The sequence below is a fragment of the Equus przewalskii genome, chromosome 20, assembly GCF_037783145.1.
Source record: "Equus przewalskii isolate Varuska chromosome 20, EquPr2, whole genome shotgun sequence".
NCBI lineage: Eukaryota > Metazoa > Chordata > Mammalia > Perissodactyla > Equidae > Equus > Equus przewalskii.
Genome location: NC_091850.1, coordinates 15,441,401 through 15,458,713, shown reverse-complemented (window position 1 = coordinate 15,458,713; position 17,313 = coordinate 15,441,401). Strand labels below are relative to the sequence as shown.

The following is a 17,313-nucleotide window of genomic DNA, read 5'->3' as shown; positions in this document are numbered from 1 at the left end:
TAAACAGCCCAAGGTTTGGTTTTTATTTAAATCATAATGTATTAGTTTATAACACAAATGTGTATCCAGAAATTATCTTACACCTTTACTGAAAATCCTAAAACACTGACATTCTTTACTTTTCTTCAGTGAACTCTCACTGTGATTCTGACTACAGCAAAGGTCCTTTTTAACCCTGAGGGATCCATGAATGGGTTTCATTCCCCAAATTACAAGCAGGGATACTTTTCTGGGGAGAAGAGCTGCAGCTTCATCCGATTATTAAAGGGCTCCATGACTCAAAGGAGATTAAGAATCCTTGGCAAATAGATCACCACTCTACAGCATCTGGAATTTAAGATGATTTGCCAGCTAAAGGCAGGATTTTTTTCCTCTAATGCATGTTTGGCTCTTAGTTCCAACAGAGTTTGGTAAGCATAACACCAGTAATAAAATTTGAGCCTCACCAACTTGGCTCTACATCCAGACCAGGGCTCCTCTAATTCTGTATAGCCATAGGTATGAGTACAGACAAAATTCTCTGTGCTTATCCAAGAAACACTTTCTCCACTACTTAATTGGTATCCAAAAGGAAGTTTCAACATCTCTATCCTGATTAGTGAGCATGTTGTAATATAAGATCATAATATAGGGATAAGCTTTTTAAACTAAGAAATAAAGTATACTTTTCAATAAACATCATTAACTGCAAGTTTTTGTAGAGAATATAGGGGGATATTCTCTGTGTTCACTGATGTATCTCTAGTGCTTAAAACAATGTCTGGTAAATGGTGGGACTTATTTATGGAACGAATGGATACATTTCATAAGTTAATGCAAAACTGATGTTTCATTTTGACTTAAAAGGGTAATCCAGACTTTTTAAAAAATATTTTATCTATTTACTAAATTAAACACTTCATCTCATCTTTGAGAAAACATTAAGTTCTCATACATACAAAAATGCATGAAACTATTCAACATCATACTGAAAGGTCTAGCTAATGCAATAAGACAAGAAAAAGAAATAAAAAGTATACAGATTAAGACAGAAGAAATAAAACTGTCTCTGTTTGTAGATGACATGATTGTCTATATAGAAAATTCCAAAGAATCACAAAAAAACTCCTGGAACTTAAATGATTATAGCTAGGCTGCAAAATACATGGTCAATATGCAAAAGTCAACTGCTTTCCTATATATCAGCAATAAACAATTGATATTTGAAATTAAAAACATAATACCATTTACATTAGCACTCCCCCAGAATGAAATACTTAGGTATAAATCTAACAAAAGACATGTAAGATCTATATGAGGAAAACTACAAAACTCAGATTAAAGAAATCCAAGAAGATCTAAATGGAGAGATATTTCATATTCATGGACAGAAAAGACTCACTATTATTAGGATGTCAGTTCTCCCCAACTTGATTTATAGATTCAGTGCAATTCCAATCAAAATCCCAGCAAGTTATTTAGTAAATATTGACAAACCAATTCTAAAGTTTATATGGAAGAGCAAAAGACCCAAAACAGCCAACACAATACTGAAGAAGAACAAAGTTGGAGGACTGACACTATCTGACTTCAAGATTTACTATAAAAGCTACAGTAATCAAAATAGTGTGGTACTGGTGAAAAAAATAGCCAAATGGATTAATGGAACAGAACAGAGAGCCCGGAAATATACCCACACAAATACAGTCAACTAACCTTTGACAAAGGAGCAAAGGTGATTCAATAAAAGGAGGATAGTCTTTTCAATAAATGGTGCTAGAACAACTGGACATCCAAATGCAAAAAAAAAAGGAATCTAGACACAAATCTTAGACTTTTCACAAAAATTAACTCAAAATGAATTATAGACCTAAACGTAAAATGCAAAATTATAAAGCTCCTAGAAGATAGCAGGAGAAAATCTCGATGACCTTCAGGATGGTGATGACTTTTTAGATACAAAACTAAAAGCTTGATCTATGAAAGAAAATTGGTAAGCTGGACTTCATTAAAATTGAAAACTTCTACTCTGCAAAAGATAGTGCTAAGAGAATGAAAAGACAAGCCACAGACTAGGGGAAAATATTTGCAAAATACATTTCTGATAAAGGACTGTTATCCAAAATATACGAAGAACTCTTAAAACTCAATGATAAGAAAACCATCTGATTAAAAAATGGGCTAAAGACCTTAACAGAATCTCGCCAAAGATGTACAGCTTGCAAATAAACATATGAAAAGATGCTCCACATCATATGTTACCAGGGAAATACAAATTAAAACAAGATACCACTACGCACCTATCAGAATAGCCAAAATCCAAAACACTGACAACACCAAATGCTGGTGAGGATGTGGAGCGACAGGAACTCTCATTCACTGCTGATGGGAATGCAAAACGTACAGCCACTTTGGAAGATAGTTTAGCAATTTCTTACAAATGATCCAGCAATTGCACCCACTGGTATTTACCCAAAGGAATTGAAAACTTATGTTCACAGAAAAACCTCCACAAGGATGTAGACAGCAGCTTTATTCGTAACTGTCAAAACTTGAAAGCAACCAAGATGTCCTCCAATAGGTGAATAAACAAACTGATAAATCCATACAATGGAATAAAAAGAAATGAGCTATCAAGTTACAAAAAGACAGAGAAACCTTAAATGCATATTGCTAAGTCAAATAAGTCAATCTGAAAAGACTACACACTGTATGATTCCAATTATATGACATTCCAAAATGGCAAAAGCACAGAGACAGTAAAAAGGCAGGGGTTAGGGTGACACGCAGGGAGGAAGGGAGAAATACGTTGGAATAAGTTGGAGCCCAGGGTACTTTTAGGGTACTCAAACTCTTCTGTATGATACTATAATGGTGGATATATGTCATTATGCATTTGTCAAAATCCATAGAATATACAACACAAAGAAGGAACCATAATGTAAACTTCAGTTGAAAATAATGTATCAATATTGGCTCATTAATTGTAACTAATGTATCACACTAATGTAAGATATTAGTAATAGTGGAAGCTATCTATACAGGATAAGAGGGGATGTATGGGAATTCAGTGTACTTTTGATCAATTTTTCTATTAACCAAAAACTGCTCTAAAAAGGTCTATTAATTAAAAAGAAAAAGGCATAAAATATTGACCTACCCACCTAAATACTTCAGAATCCTAGGTTCCTTTAGGATGAAGAGAGAGAATAATAAACAAAGCATACTTTAATGAGACTTAATTATTCCAAACTATTAGAATATACATACACACACACATTTTAAACAATAGACTATTTTTAACGCAATTGTAGGTTCACAACAGAATTGAGAAGTATGGAGTTCCCATACACCTCCTACTCCCACTCACACGTGGCTTCCTCCACTATCAACATCCCCCACCACAGTGGTACATCTGTTACAATTAATGAGTACATAGACACATCTTTATCACCCAAAGTCCATCATTTGTATTAGGGTTCACTCTTGGTATTGTACGTCCTATGGGTTTTGACAAATGTATAATGACATATATCCACCATTATAGTACCATACAGAGCAGTTTCACTGCCCTAAAAATCCTCCGCGCTCTGCCTATTCATCCCTCCCTCCCCACTAGCCCCTGGAACCACTGATCTTTTTACCATCTCCAAAATTTTGCCTTTTCAAGAATGTCATATAGTTGTAATCATACAGTATGTAGCCTTTCAGATTGGCTTCTTTAACTTAGCAATATGCATCTACGGTTCTTCCATGTCTTTCTGTAGCTTGATAGTTCATTTCTTTTTAACACTGAATAATATTCTATTGTATGGATGTGCCACAGTTTATTTATTCATTCATCTCAAAGGACATCTTAACTGCTTCCAAGTTTTGGCAATTATGATTAAATCTACCAAATATTCACATGCAGGTTTCTGTGTGGACATGTTTTCAACTCCTTCGGGTAAATACCAATGAGTGAGATTCTTGGATTGTATGGTCAGAGTAGAGTTAGGTTTGTAAGAAACCACCAAACTGTCTTTCAAAGAGACTGTGCACCATGTTGCATTCCTACCAGCAATGAATGAGAGAGTTCCTGCTGCTCCATATCCTTGTCAACATTTGATGTTGTTAGAATATTTTAGTTGCTTTTAGTAACCAATGTTTCTTCTTTCAGTAACTGCAGTTCTCACTGCTAAAGAGAAACATTTCTGAGGCCACAAACCTCTGAATAGCTTAGAAAGAAATGAATGTCAAGGAAAAAAGTAGAAGAGTAACACTTCCTGAAAAATACAGTGAATCCATTTTCTGTGAGTAGAGCATGATAACTGTATTTGTCAAATGATACTTGAGTGTACTATCAGCCAACCCATGAGCAGGCTATGGCATCTTTGAGCAAATCCTAGTCATGTTTAGAGCAATGTGAGATATGTTAACGGCAGGGGAGCATTAACAAGTTGCTGCCTTTTTTTTTTTCCTACCCAAGTGACTTAAAAGTTAGTAGCTTATACTCATTGTAATCACTAAGCAATTTCTCTGTACTAATTTGCCTAAGTTACCTTATTCTTCTGTATAAGATGAAAATCTTTTCCAAAAAGCATGAGTGCATGTTCGAAGTTCCGGCATTCTTCCTCCGTCCATGCAGTCATTCCTTCTAAAGAAATTTTAAAACAAAACTCATTGGCCTCAAAACTCTTTTCTATGAATCACTGATTTACTTTCAGTATGTTTTACCAATAAAAGGCCATAAAGGTACACACACACACACACACAAGTTCTGTATGTAGGAGATTTCAGTTAGGATTACCGAAAGAATGCATACTATAAATCCTATCAAAAAATCTAGACTACGAAAATATAAACACTGTTTTTTTCCTCTGCATGGCGGGATTAGAATTTAATGTTTTTCTATAATTTATGCTCACCATTTTTCTGACTTTTTTAAACAGTGAGCATATATTTTAAATTAGGTTATTTCCTTCATGAAAAAAAAAGCCTTATTTTGGTCTTACATCAAAACCCTAAGTTCTTTAATCAGAGACCATACATAAACAAGACGTATTTATTTAGTCAGTTTGTAGTGCTATACTCTGTAAATATAAAGGGAATAAGAAACAGCCCATGCTCTCAAAAGACTAAATCCCATTTAACTTCCGGGCAGATGTTAATGGTGAAGTCAAATCTACTTGGGGCAGAGGAGACAAAGTGCCTCACTCAATGACCATGGAGACCAGGTCCCCAAAGCCATTAACAGTAGTCCATCAAAAAGGTGGCAAATAGTTTGAACTGAGGAGGAAATCAGTATTTAGTTTTTGAGAGTTATGAGAGCTTAAAATAATTTTTTCAAAAAAATAGCTTTTACAAGGAAACATTTCAACAGGCTATCACAATCTACAAGTTTAAATGTACAGTTTCCAGCTTTTACATTTTTCCAAGTCATTTATATAATATTACTAAGTACTGTTTCACTCTACATATTCTTAATGAGAACTATGGTGCATGCAATCCATTTATACAATGACAAAAAGACTGAAATTAAAGTTAACCATTTTTCCGACACACACAAAACCTTAGCATTGTAAAAGTGTTATTACATAACTATGAAAAATACATTTCTGGCAATAAATCAATGGAATATATATACATGTTTCTTTTCTTAATCTTTAATCTCCTTTTCACTTCCTGTCCGATTTTTTAAAAAAAGAAAAAACAACTTTTTTTGTCAACGAAATCATAAAATCATTCTTTTTAATTACTTTGGATATATTGTCATCTCTGGGGTCTGCTTTGTTCTGTAACTATTTCTTCAAGAAAGTGGAGGTGACAGGGGGGTAACTAATTTGTATTTGAACAATCTCTGGTACGTCTAAAAATAGAGGGCAAGAAAAGGAAAAAATTATTTGCTATGAAGATGAACACAGATCTTACAAAAGTGTTATAGGATTGCTCCATCCTTTATGCTATTTTGCTTATTCTGATCCCCAAATGGCCATCCCCTGCCTTTTCCCTCTCTTGATCCCAACTGTTTCGTACCTTGAGATGCCTTTCCATTGCAGCAGTACCTTTCAATGGCTTCCTTTATATTATGATTACACTTGAGAAGTTCATATAATGCCTAGGACAGAGAGCAAAAAACTCAATAAAAATCACCAGAAGTTCATGTTAACAGTATTTTTTTAAAAAAGGCATACTGTAAGAATCCTGAAAACTAGTGGCTGAAATGTCTCTAATTTCAGGACACCTGACGTATGTCTGCCCGGACATTTAGTCCATATAAATCCTGCAGACGGACTCTGGCAACCCATGAGTTTGTTCATTCTCACTCTACCTCTCAGAAGTCATCTACCAGTATCATGCTTGACTTTTTTTTTTTATTGCTACACCTTCTGGGCTGGAGGAATTCCCCTATTTTAGGTGACATTTTTCGTAGCTGGGAAAAATTAGAACTATGGTCTTATCTCTTGATATCACCTACACCCTGCCTTTTACAGTTTTAACAAAATAGAAAAACAGCAGGTCTGGAACAGGAGGACAGCTACATTAGTGACTAGAGTTTATAATGGTCTCAATTATTTCCATCTACTATGAAAGGTGCCATTTTAAAAAAAATTTCTTCCTACTAAATCTGTTTAGAATTGTGAATATACTAAATAGTAGCAGACAGAACTCAACTGAGGGTAAGAAATAATAATCACCTTCCCAAGTAAGTTTCAAGAAAGGCAAGGATGGCTCAATATTAGGATATCTATTAATACATCAATAGATTAATAATGAATACATTAATAATCATTAAAAACAATAATCTCAACAGTTACTAAAAAAGCATGATAAATCAGTATTCATTTCTAATTAAAATAAGACAAAAATATAATAGCTATAAGTAGATGGATACTACCTTACTATAATAAAGATAACCTACATTGAACCAAGTGCTGCTATTATTCTTAATGTAAAAATCTGAAGATGTACTATTTTCCAGCAAAAGCAGGCCTTAAATCAGTATTACTACCGAATGTCTCTGAGAGTTATGGCTAATGCAGTAAGACATATAACAGGAATAAGAGATATAATAATGGTAAGGAAGGAACAATAGTATAATTCAGTAATGATTTTAAGACTAGAAAACCTAAGAGACACAACTGAAACATCTCATTATACTAAAGAGTTTCAATAGCTTGAGAAAAAAATTTTTAAAAGATTGCTTTCTCTATATCAACAATATACAATTATACATATAATAGAGATCTCATTTACAAGAGTATTATATACAAAAGATATTGAGGAATTAAGCTAATTAGATGCATGTGATGTTCAAACAAAAACATCTGAGTGATTAAAAAAGTCAAATAAATGGAGAGTCAGACCATGTTCTTGAAGTGGAAGGTTTAACGTTCTAAAGACTAATTCTTCCACTATTAGTTTATAGGAATGTCAGTACAAAAACCCAAGGGGATTTCTTTTAGACAGTTGACAAAACTACTTTGAAGTTCAGCTTGTATGACTTCTCTATGTTACTTGGGGATTCGAGTTTGAGTCTACCTATCTTTGGGTATTTATTAGTCAGGATCATCTTGGCTGGCAATACAGAGTGACAAAGTATATGATAGGGGCAAAATGATGTCAGAAGGGCAAAACTAGGGGCATTCAAAAAGCCCTTAATAGGCAATACTCCCACCCTCATCCCACCTATGATCAGGAGAATGTTCTGCTTCTACAGGTAAACAGTGTTTAACAAATGCTCCTAAAGCAAATTTATACAATCTTAACAGACATTACCTTTAATCACTTCCTGAAGAAACTTCAAGAATAATCCAAAAAATACCTTTATCATAAAATCTAAAAGTCCAACCACGGAAAATGTTTAAACAAGTGCTATTACAACTACAGGGTGGAATACACAGTCATCAAGAATGAAGTATTAAAGAATCCTCAACAGCAAAAGAAAATAAGATTACGTGATCATAAGGATATTAAATGGTACCTAAAGTAAGATATGTGTATATGTACAGAAGAAAAGACCAGAAGAAAAGACACAAAATAATAGAGAGGGGTTATCACCAGGTCTCGGGATTTTTCTTTTAAACCAGTATACTCTAAGTTTTGAAAATCTATTAGAAAAAGAGGTATCCACATCACGTTTAAGAAACAGAAGAATCAAATCTAAGAAAATCAAGAAGATACTACTAGCTGCTGTTTCAACAGACGTTAAAGTATACCTGTTCATTGTCCCTTGTGTGTGTTCCAGCAGAAATCCTATCCATTATTTTTTCATTTCCAGTTCTTAATGAGGTCTCAACAAGGTACTCCTTAACTTTGCTCTCCAAAACCACACCAGGACGCCAAAGTAACTGGTCTTCATTTTCATACACTGATAAAGAAAAATCCCATTAACACATTAAAAATAGTGAATGCCCTCCAAGATGTATACAAACTGTTCTTTCTCTTTCTTAATAGGCTATACACTGAGACAAGTAACTAACTTTGAGGACACCACTGATTTGATTGTCTGGCAAGCTGAGCCTTTCCTCAGTAAAGGTTTAAAAAAGTTCTTTCTAACTTTATTAAGGGCCAAGTGTTCCAGTGGCTAGAGCTTGCAGCTTTTTTGGTGGCTGAATTTACTAACCAATCACAGGCTTTCTATGCCTAGTAAAGTCTAATGTAAAACCCCACAGTGGTATCTTACATTCCTCTAATGAGGGGATAAAAAACCCTACGTAAATTCTTTAATGACTTGATTGGAGTTTTCTCTTGAACTCCCAAAATGGTTCTATGAGACGTCTAGAGGTTAAAAATTACAAACAAAAGAAACAAACAAAAATAAACAAAAACTGAAATATGTGCCAATAATGAAACACCTAAGAAAGGTATATTTTTCTTTTACCAATTTCCTCCCAGAAGGTGAATTTCTGTCTAAAGGAAGAAGCAGATTAATCAAAAATGGAAAAGAACGATAAATAGAAGGGGAGGAAACTTTCCACAGTCTCTTAGAGGCTGATTTATTAATAAGCAAAATGTCACTAAAACAAGGTGTACACTAATGCACACACTGCCCCCATACTCAAATCTTCTACTTCAGACAATACAGACGGCCTAAGTATTTATTCCACTGCTTCACGTACAATCCATTCTTCAAGGGTATAAGTACTGAATATAGCTAATAAAAATAACGTATTGAGAGCACACTATGTAGCAGGGACCGTGGTAAGTGCTCTGTATTCACAACTGTGTAAGGTAGACATTATCATTCCTAGTAAGTGAGAAAGTTAAAAATAAAGTGTGCTGTGAAGCAATAAGACTGATTTTTGAGGTAAGTTTCTGGAACTAGTTTCTTTACTTTTTGGTCAAAACTGAAACAGGTAAAATAATTTGGATTTATTCTCTCAAGAGATAGAGAAGGTATGCCTTCCCTCCTGAATGTGTAGAACTGAGACGCTATTACCTCCATTATATATAAGCTGTGGACCAACAGCTGCTCTGCATGTGCTTAGCTCCAAGGGTGCGTGTGGCATTTGGGTTGGGGGGGCAAGGCTGGGGCACCTGAAGATGATCAGCTACTGTCTGCTTCCCCAGAACAACTGTCTTCCATCACGTAGAAAGAGGTATAGGAAAACGGTGTTGCTAAGGGCTGTCAAGGCTACTGACCCCATGGTAGCCAGTCCTCCGTTCCTTTAAATGAGGGATGACCCAATGCAGAGGAAAAGGAAGAAAGAACTCAGGAAGTGTTGTATCGCTGTCCTGCTTTTACCCTCATGACCTCACAGGGACCAATGAACTCATTAGGGAAAAAGTCAACTGCCCACAGTCAAATCTACTTGGTTCCCAAGTTCCACTAGGAAGGTGTACCTGTATTTTTATTTTCCACCACCTCACCCTTCCATATTTTCAGAACCAACTATAGTTGCAATCTACCAAAAATGTGAAGAAAAACTGATTACACTTAATCAAGGGTGTACAACAAAAGCAGCAGAATCCTTATATCCCACCACCTTCTTGATCAGGGCTGGGGCAGGAGAATTTCTTTGGTCTCTTTTCTCCTCAACAGTTTTCCTTCCAAGAAGATTATATCCCCAACATTGCCATTATCTCAGGTGCTAAGATTCAACCCACTTCTATTGGAGGGGGATACAGGCCATGCAGTTGCACCTTAAGAGGCTCTCCACAACTTTAAAAGGAGCTCAGCATACTGGCTAAGAAGCACTGTACGGAGAGGGGGTAGTTCTCCGAGTCTCATGGTTAATTATGATATATTATTCCTAAGTCAGATCCAAATTTTCCCTGACTCCAAATCTACCTTTATAAAGCCAAGGCTATAATCAGATATTTAAATAAACATATTAAGGGTAACTTGCCCTACCAAATATCAAAATCAAAAGCCTTCCTTACCTTTCTCATTACCATCATACTCTCCAAGATAAGGGGGAATCTCTGCCTGATACTGTAAACCGATCATTATTTCCTACAGGAAAATTGAGAAATAGAAAACAATTCATTGTAAAAATAAACACTGGAAAAAAGTTCCAACTCATTAATCAGTTACTACAAGTCAGAAGAAACTTCTTGCAACAACAAAATTATCTCCAATTATTTAAGAAATGCTTTTCAAAGCTACTTTAGTCCAAACAGTCTGATAAGTTATGATGGTAACTAAACTTACCTTCCTCAAGTCTTCAGGCGAGTTACCACTGTCTGTTTCAACATCTTCAACTTCTGATTCCTTATCCCCATCACATGTAGTATTTGCTTAAGAGAAGAAAACCAAATTTTAAAACAGGTTTTTATTGCCTATTTGTGCAGCACCTGGAAGACTGTCTGGCACATGGGATTTTATGAAAATTTGTTGAATAAATGAGATCAGCACAAATACACTAACCCTCTTGTACTAGTCTCACATTTTGACACTAGTCAAAACAAGACACTGAAAACACTAAGAAAGTGTATAGTATCCTTATAATTATTTGTATACATTCAAATAGTTCGGGGAGGCAAAGGGAAAACCACTATGGTCACCTTAAAAAAGAATATAAAGCACAAGAGTTCTGATTATACTAACCAGAGTAAGATCCACACAAAGAGCTGCACGTTAAATCCAGCAAAATTATGTTTCTGGAATAAATGTGTGTATGTGTGTTTAAACTCAACTGAACAGCTCTTCAACCATAAAAATATCTGAGAAATAAGTGAAGCTGCATATTAGAAACTATTTCAGAGGCCAACCCGGTGGCATAGCAGTTAAGTCTGGTGCACTCTGTTTCAACAGCCCAGGGTTTGTCGGTTTGGATTCTGGGCACAGACCTAGACACCGCTCATCAAGCCAGGCTGTGGTGGTGTCCCACATACAAAATAGAGGAGGACTGGCATGGATGTTAGCACAGACAATCTTCCTCAAGCAAAACGGGGAAGAATGGCAATGGATGCTAGCTCAGGGGCAATCTTCCTCACCAAAGAAAGAAAGAAAGAAAAGAAATTATTTCAGTTCAAAGACCTGTTAAATACTACTGATACTCATTAAAAGAAAACACCAAGACCCAAAAGGAAAGAAAAGGATTAAATAAATCAGTAAAAATAAAAAATAGTTTCTGAGGAGCTGATAGTTTTCAAAACCAGGACAGTAAGGGCCTTTTAACAGAAGTCCAAAGAATGTCTATAAAATTTCATGGTTGAACTAAGATTGGTTACCATAGCAACAGATGAGTCTTGGAAAAGAAAAGAAAGCAGACAGTCTTGCAAAACTAAGCAAACGTTTTAATTTTTAAACAGTATATTAGTTTACCTCTAACTCAACAAAAGAAGGGTATAATCTTGTTCAGATAATAACAGCATTCTTTTAAATTAAATAAAACACTTAGAATATTCTGACAAACTACTGAATACAATAAATGTACTCAAGTGGGAGTATCAATGTTACTAATAATCAGTAATGATTGGGCTTCTTACATCGTAAAGGCCTAGGGAAGAAATCAGAAGTTTCATGGGAAGTCACAGACGGTGTCAGATCATCTGCAGACGACTGCGTTTCCTCATCATCACCTGACAGGAGGTCTTTTGCTATTTCCTCCTGTAAGAACAGGAGTGCAGTGCAGAGTTAGAAATGATTACATCTCACCAATTAAAAAAAAGTCTTTTTATAACATTTTCATAAACATATTATGGTATTACGATATAGTTAAGAACTAGTTGAAACCTTAGTTTTGAGAGACGTAAATCTGAAATTCTCCTATAATTGACTTTATGTAGATAAATATTTCATAACATTTAATATTTAATTACATATAATATTTAATAACTACATTAATATACACTTTTAACAAACAATTTGCCTAATTTGTAGGTATGCAAGAGAGCTTATCTAAAGCTGCAGGCTAATTTTTAGTGAATTTACCAAAAAAATCTTACTTCTAAGTGGTTAACAATTAAACTCACTTTCTGCCAACATAAATATATAAAACAAAAAAAAGTCTCCAAACTCCAGTCTTCCAATAATTTTTAAAGTCTAAGTAAGGAACAGGCCGGACTAGTGATATAATTTTAAAAGGAACAGATTTGAATTAATTTTTACGTAAGTGTATAGTCACCCTTGTGCCTGATACACAGTAGGCACTCAATATTTGCTGGATGACTTCGGTCATTAAGGTCTCCAGTACATTAATATCACATTTGACTCAAAACTGGGAACAATGCAACTCAGAGGAAGAGGTTCCAAGGCGTGGATTCCCTTCCCTGCCTGAGATCTGAAAGGCGAGGAAAGCTTTCCAAGGATGTGTTAGCAGAGACTGTGGCTGTGTGAATTTTCCTCAGCAGGGACCAAGCCGCCCCCACAACCAGTCTATGTTAGAGACAGATCACTGAGGCCTTGGCCGCTGTGGCTGTTGTCACTCCCAGAGCCCAAGAAAACAGAACTTCTCTGCAACTACTCCATGCCTAAGCCAGCTTGGGTTCAAGCTTCTGGGGGATTTATTAATCAATGTATTCAAGTGTTCACAGGATCAAAAGAAGTTAGGGCAAAATCTAAGTTTAGATACAACGTGTCTACATAGGAAAGATGAAAAAATTATGAGAACACTCAAACACAAAGTATTACAATGCTACTACTACTTTTAAAGTAGTGTGAACAAAGCCAAACAATATTTAAATCAGTCACCAAAATGATGAGAGCAACGGGACAATAAGAAATCTACATTTCAGGATTCTGAAATGCTTTAAATTAAGGCAAGTCTAATAAAAACAGTCAATGGTAACAGATCTGGAATTTTTCTTTTAAACGCTTGTACTCACTTTGTCTAGTGTCATATCTGGGAGTTCATCTGCAAGTTCACTTGGGGAACTGTTTGCACTAGAATTTGCAACCGCAGGAATTGCAGGTTCATAGCCATAGAACGCCAGTAAATCTTCTAGAGGCATGTTTCCCTCCTATTCAAGCCAGGACACAAACACACACTCATATGTCACAATGCCGGACCAGAGATAAACTGTGATGCCCTCACTGTTCATAAAGCACACTATAAAAACAGCAGTATCAAATCAAAGCCAAGTTTTAGTTTTTCTATTTGTATCACTGCCAGAAAACGACTCAAACACCTATATCAACAAAAGCCTAACAATTAACATCTGAATTTTTATTTTCCACCACCATTTTAGGTTCTTAACAATTCCTCAAATATTTGCTTTAGTGCAGACCTTTTTTCCTTTTTTCAGCTTTCACATTAGTATAAACATTTGCCTTGAAAATATTTCCGATTAATCAATCAATAACTTCATGTAATTTTCAGTTTGTTTCCTGGTAATTAATAGCTGATCACTTGGTTTATCCTTCGTGCTCATTAGAAGACCCCTGATGGGAAAACTTTGCTGAACATTTACTAATGCAAACAATATTTATTAATTTTCAAAACACAATTATCCTTTTATATTCATTCCTACTACTTTATCTATATTCTATACCAGTTGTTTGGGGTTTTTTCCTGCACCATCTAGTGAAGTGCGTATCAGTACCACCATCTTATGGATGAGAAACCTGAGGCTCCGCTCTGGGTTGGAAGCCCAGGCTGCCCAGTTCTCTCAGCGGCTGCGCTGCTTTGATAAAGCCACCGGCTCCGGCTACAGCGCTGCCTGCGTTAGAAACACCTGCGCCAGGCCACAGAGCGGCACCCAGTCACTGTTTTTCCCTCCTCGAATCCATCTGAAAATAAGTGCTATACTCCCTTTTTAAAAAATATTTTAATTCACCTACTAAAGTGTACAGAACTATTTATAATTATTCAAAGAAATAAATTTGAAACAACATATGCATGGACTGGTTAATTTGTAAAATATTTTAAAGACGTTTAAGTCTATTTATTAAGAGATTTGTTTTTAAAGCTTACTTTTTGGTTTAGTTTTCCCTTTAAGACAAAATACCTAAGTCATGAAGCAAACAGCACAAAAATGCTAAAGCAAAGTGTACAAAACATACACACAGTTAGTCACAAAGTGAGCTGAGAGGAGCCAGTGATGACTCCTAGAGAGCCAGCTGACTACCCACCAGGGCCCACAGGGGACGCAGGCTTTGGGGGGGTCCCCAAGAATCTGGCCTTCATCTTTGCAGGTGTGGAACTTACATTTTTAACTGTGGCCGACTGAAACAGATTCATGCTAAATGAACTTAAAATAAGGTATATGACAGAATGCTAATTTGTAAATTTGCAGTAGTAGACATGCACCTTTCCAATGACCATACCAATCATGTCACTCATGAAATCTTTTCAGCTTGGGATTCAAATCAGTACAAAGCTGCTTTGGGAACACGGAGTCAGTACTAACTGAGTAGGATGGTCAGGATGGACAGAAATCTACCCATGCTATGGAGAAACCTCATAAATTATTCTTCTCCCAAACCAAAGAAGCTTTCTGAGGTGCCCAGAACCAGATTTAGAGTCTAACTCCTGCTCCTCGAAGAGTCCATGCAGCCATTCCCTTTAGCTCATAGTGATTATAACATAAGAGGAGATTGGGGTGCAGCCTTTGCCAACCACCTGTCAGTAATATTTCTCCAAAACCTCAGTTTCAGATTCCCTCCATGAGCTGGGGAGATGGCAATTTTCATTCACCATACACTAATAGTCCACCTTCCCATCAATATAGCATTTATGGGGTTCTCGGTATTGTGTGGAGAGCTACCGGCTACGGATACAGAAATGAAATTTACAGAAAATCAGTGTTCTCAAGGAGCTCAGTCTTAGTGGAAGGAGCCTATAAGTTAACAATTTATAATACAACATGATGGCTGCAATAATCCATTCTGGAATTGGTGCTATAAATTGGTGGGTACAGAGAAGGGAATAACGGTCTAGGGTAGGGAGGTACCACACAGAGGGCAAAGTCTGAGCTAAGTCTTAAAAGATGCAGAGAGGGCAGTGTACTAGGCACTTGTGGTCTGTCACCAGAAACACTGCCTGAGCAGTGACTGTGCGCCAGGAGGCCACTGTGTCAAGCGCTGGTATGAATCACAGATCTCGCCCTTCCACAACTTACAGTCTAAGGGGGATACTGACAATACACAAATATAGAACTGCCAATTATGACGCGTGTAAAGGAAATAAATAGGATCCTGAAATACAGAGTAATGTAGGAAGTCTACTTTCAAAGAGTCACAGGGGAAGACAGTGAGTGACCTTCAGCTGAGGCCCGAAGTCTGAGAAGTGACCAATCCTGTGAACAGCATTCCAGGCAAAGGAAATGACAAATTCAAGCCCTGAAGGTGTTTCCCACTAAGCCAGTGGCTAGAGCATGGAGAGTAGATTGAAGAGTAGCTCAAGAGGAGACTGGAAAGACAGACACAGGCAGATCACGAAAGGCCTCATGGGAAAGGAACTTGGACTTTATTCCCAGGACAATGAGAAGCCACTAGAGAATTATAAAAACAGAGCGACATGACTTTCTTTCTTCTTAAATGTTGGGCAGCTGCATGAAGGAAAGTTCGGGGAGGTGAAGAGATAAGACAGAAGCAGGCAGACCACTTAGAAGCCTCATGCTGGGTTAGGGTAGCGACATAGACAGGGAGAGAAATGAATAGGCAAGATAAGAACTGAGGTAGAATCCAATGGATTACTGGATGTAGGAGTGGAAGGGAGAGGGAGGGCATATGACTCCTCAGATTTGTATTTGAGCAATTGCCTAGATACTGGTAACTTTTATTGAGATAGAAAAGACTCAAGAAATGAAAGGTTTTTGAAGAAAAAATTAAGGGTTCTGTAGAGGACACAAGTTAAGTTTGAGAGGACTATGAAACATCCAAGTGGAAAAGTCAAGTTGGCCAGGAGCCTGGAGCTCAGAGGATCAGGCTGGGCTAAAGATATAAATCTGGCATTCATTAGCATCTAGATGATATTTAAAGCCACAGGAGTTGATGAGCTCACTCAGGGAGAGGGTAGAGAGAAAAGAGAAGGGGACATATACTTTATTAGAAGAACTTTCAGATATATTACCCTATAGTATGTATATGGAAAATTTTAAACATGATTTGCATTTTGGAAATAAGGTTCTAGGGAGAGTAGAAGAATGAGAACCTGAACTAAGGAATGGAATTATCTAAGCAAAATTAAGAAAAAAGCATTTGTTTCTTGACTTACTTGATAGAGTGAATGAAAGTGACACAGGAATCTAAAAAGACTGCCCACTTCTGGCCTGAGAAGGCTAAATAGCTATAGCACCATTATGAGACAGAAACACAAGACAAATAAACTTGAGGGTTGGATGGTAAATGATGATTTAAGGTGAAAGCTAAAGTAATGGACTTGCATGAAATCATCCATAAAAGGCATACAGAGTGAGAAGACAAAAGCTACAACCCAGGGGAATACCATCGATTAAAATGTGGGCACAGAAAGAAAAGCCCATAAATATGACAGAGGGAGACACCAGAAAGTAGAAATGGAACTAGGAGAAACAGAATTATGTAAGTTGAGGAAGAAGCAAGTGTGGAGAAACCAGGGATGGTCACTTGGGTCAAATATCAAAGAGACATCAAGCGAGATAAAGACAAGACAAGAATTCTTTGTATCTGTCAATCAGGAATTATTGGTGACCTTACAGCCTGTCAGGAGAGGCAAAGCTGAGGACCGAATGGAAGGAAAGCAAGCACATACACTATAAAAGAATGACTAAGGATAACACAGGGTTAAAAGAGAATTTTTTCCAAATGTAGGAAATGTACGAGGAGGATTCTTTACTGAAATACAAAAATAAGCAGAAGAATAAACTGAGGGCAGGAGGGATGGAATCTAGGGGTTAGCCTGGGAAGTGGTAGTTACCTTGGGGACAGAAGGGAAAGAAGGAAGAATGAATACAAAGCTAAGACTGTATGTGTGGGGCGAATAG

The 17,313-nt window shown here is 36.5% G+C and overlaps 1 protein-coding gene across 1 annotated transcript in view; it reads right to left on the bottom strand.

The window, feature by feature from the left end:
* The window catches only part of MIER3 (MIER family member 3), a 30,670-nt gene that overhangs the window by 4,650 nt on the left and 8,707 nt on the right, over window positions 1–17,313 (bottom strand). Inside the window, exons 4-10 of the mRNA XM_070586879.1 lie at window positions 13,234–13,368; window positions 11,896–12,016; window positions 10,616–10,701; window positions 10,345–10,417; window positions 8,178–8,329; window positions 5,995–6,076; window positions 4,521–4,615 (exon numbers count right to left, since the gene is read on the bottom strand). Of these exons, the coding sequence (XP_070442980.1) occupies window positions 4,521–4,615; window positions 5,995–6,076; window positions 8,178–8,329; window positions 10,345–10,417; window positions 10,616–10,701; window positions 11,896–12,016; window positions 13,234–13,368 (744 nt within the window). The remainder of the gene's footprint in view (window positions 1–4,520; window positions 4,616–5,994; window positions 6,077–8,177; window positions 8,330–10,344; window positions 10,418–10,615; window positions 10,702–11,895; window positions 12,017–13,233; window positions 13,369–17,313) is intronic.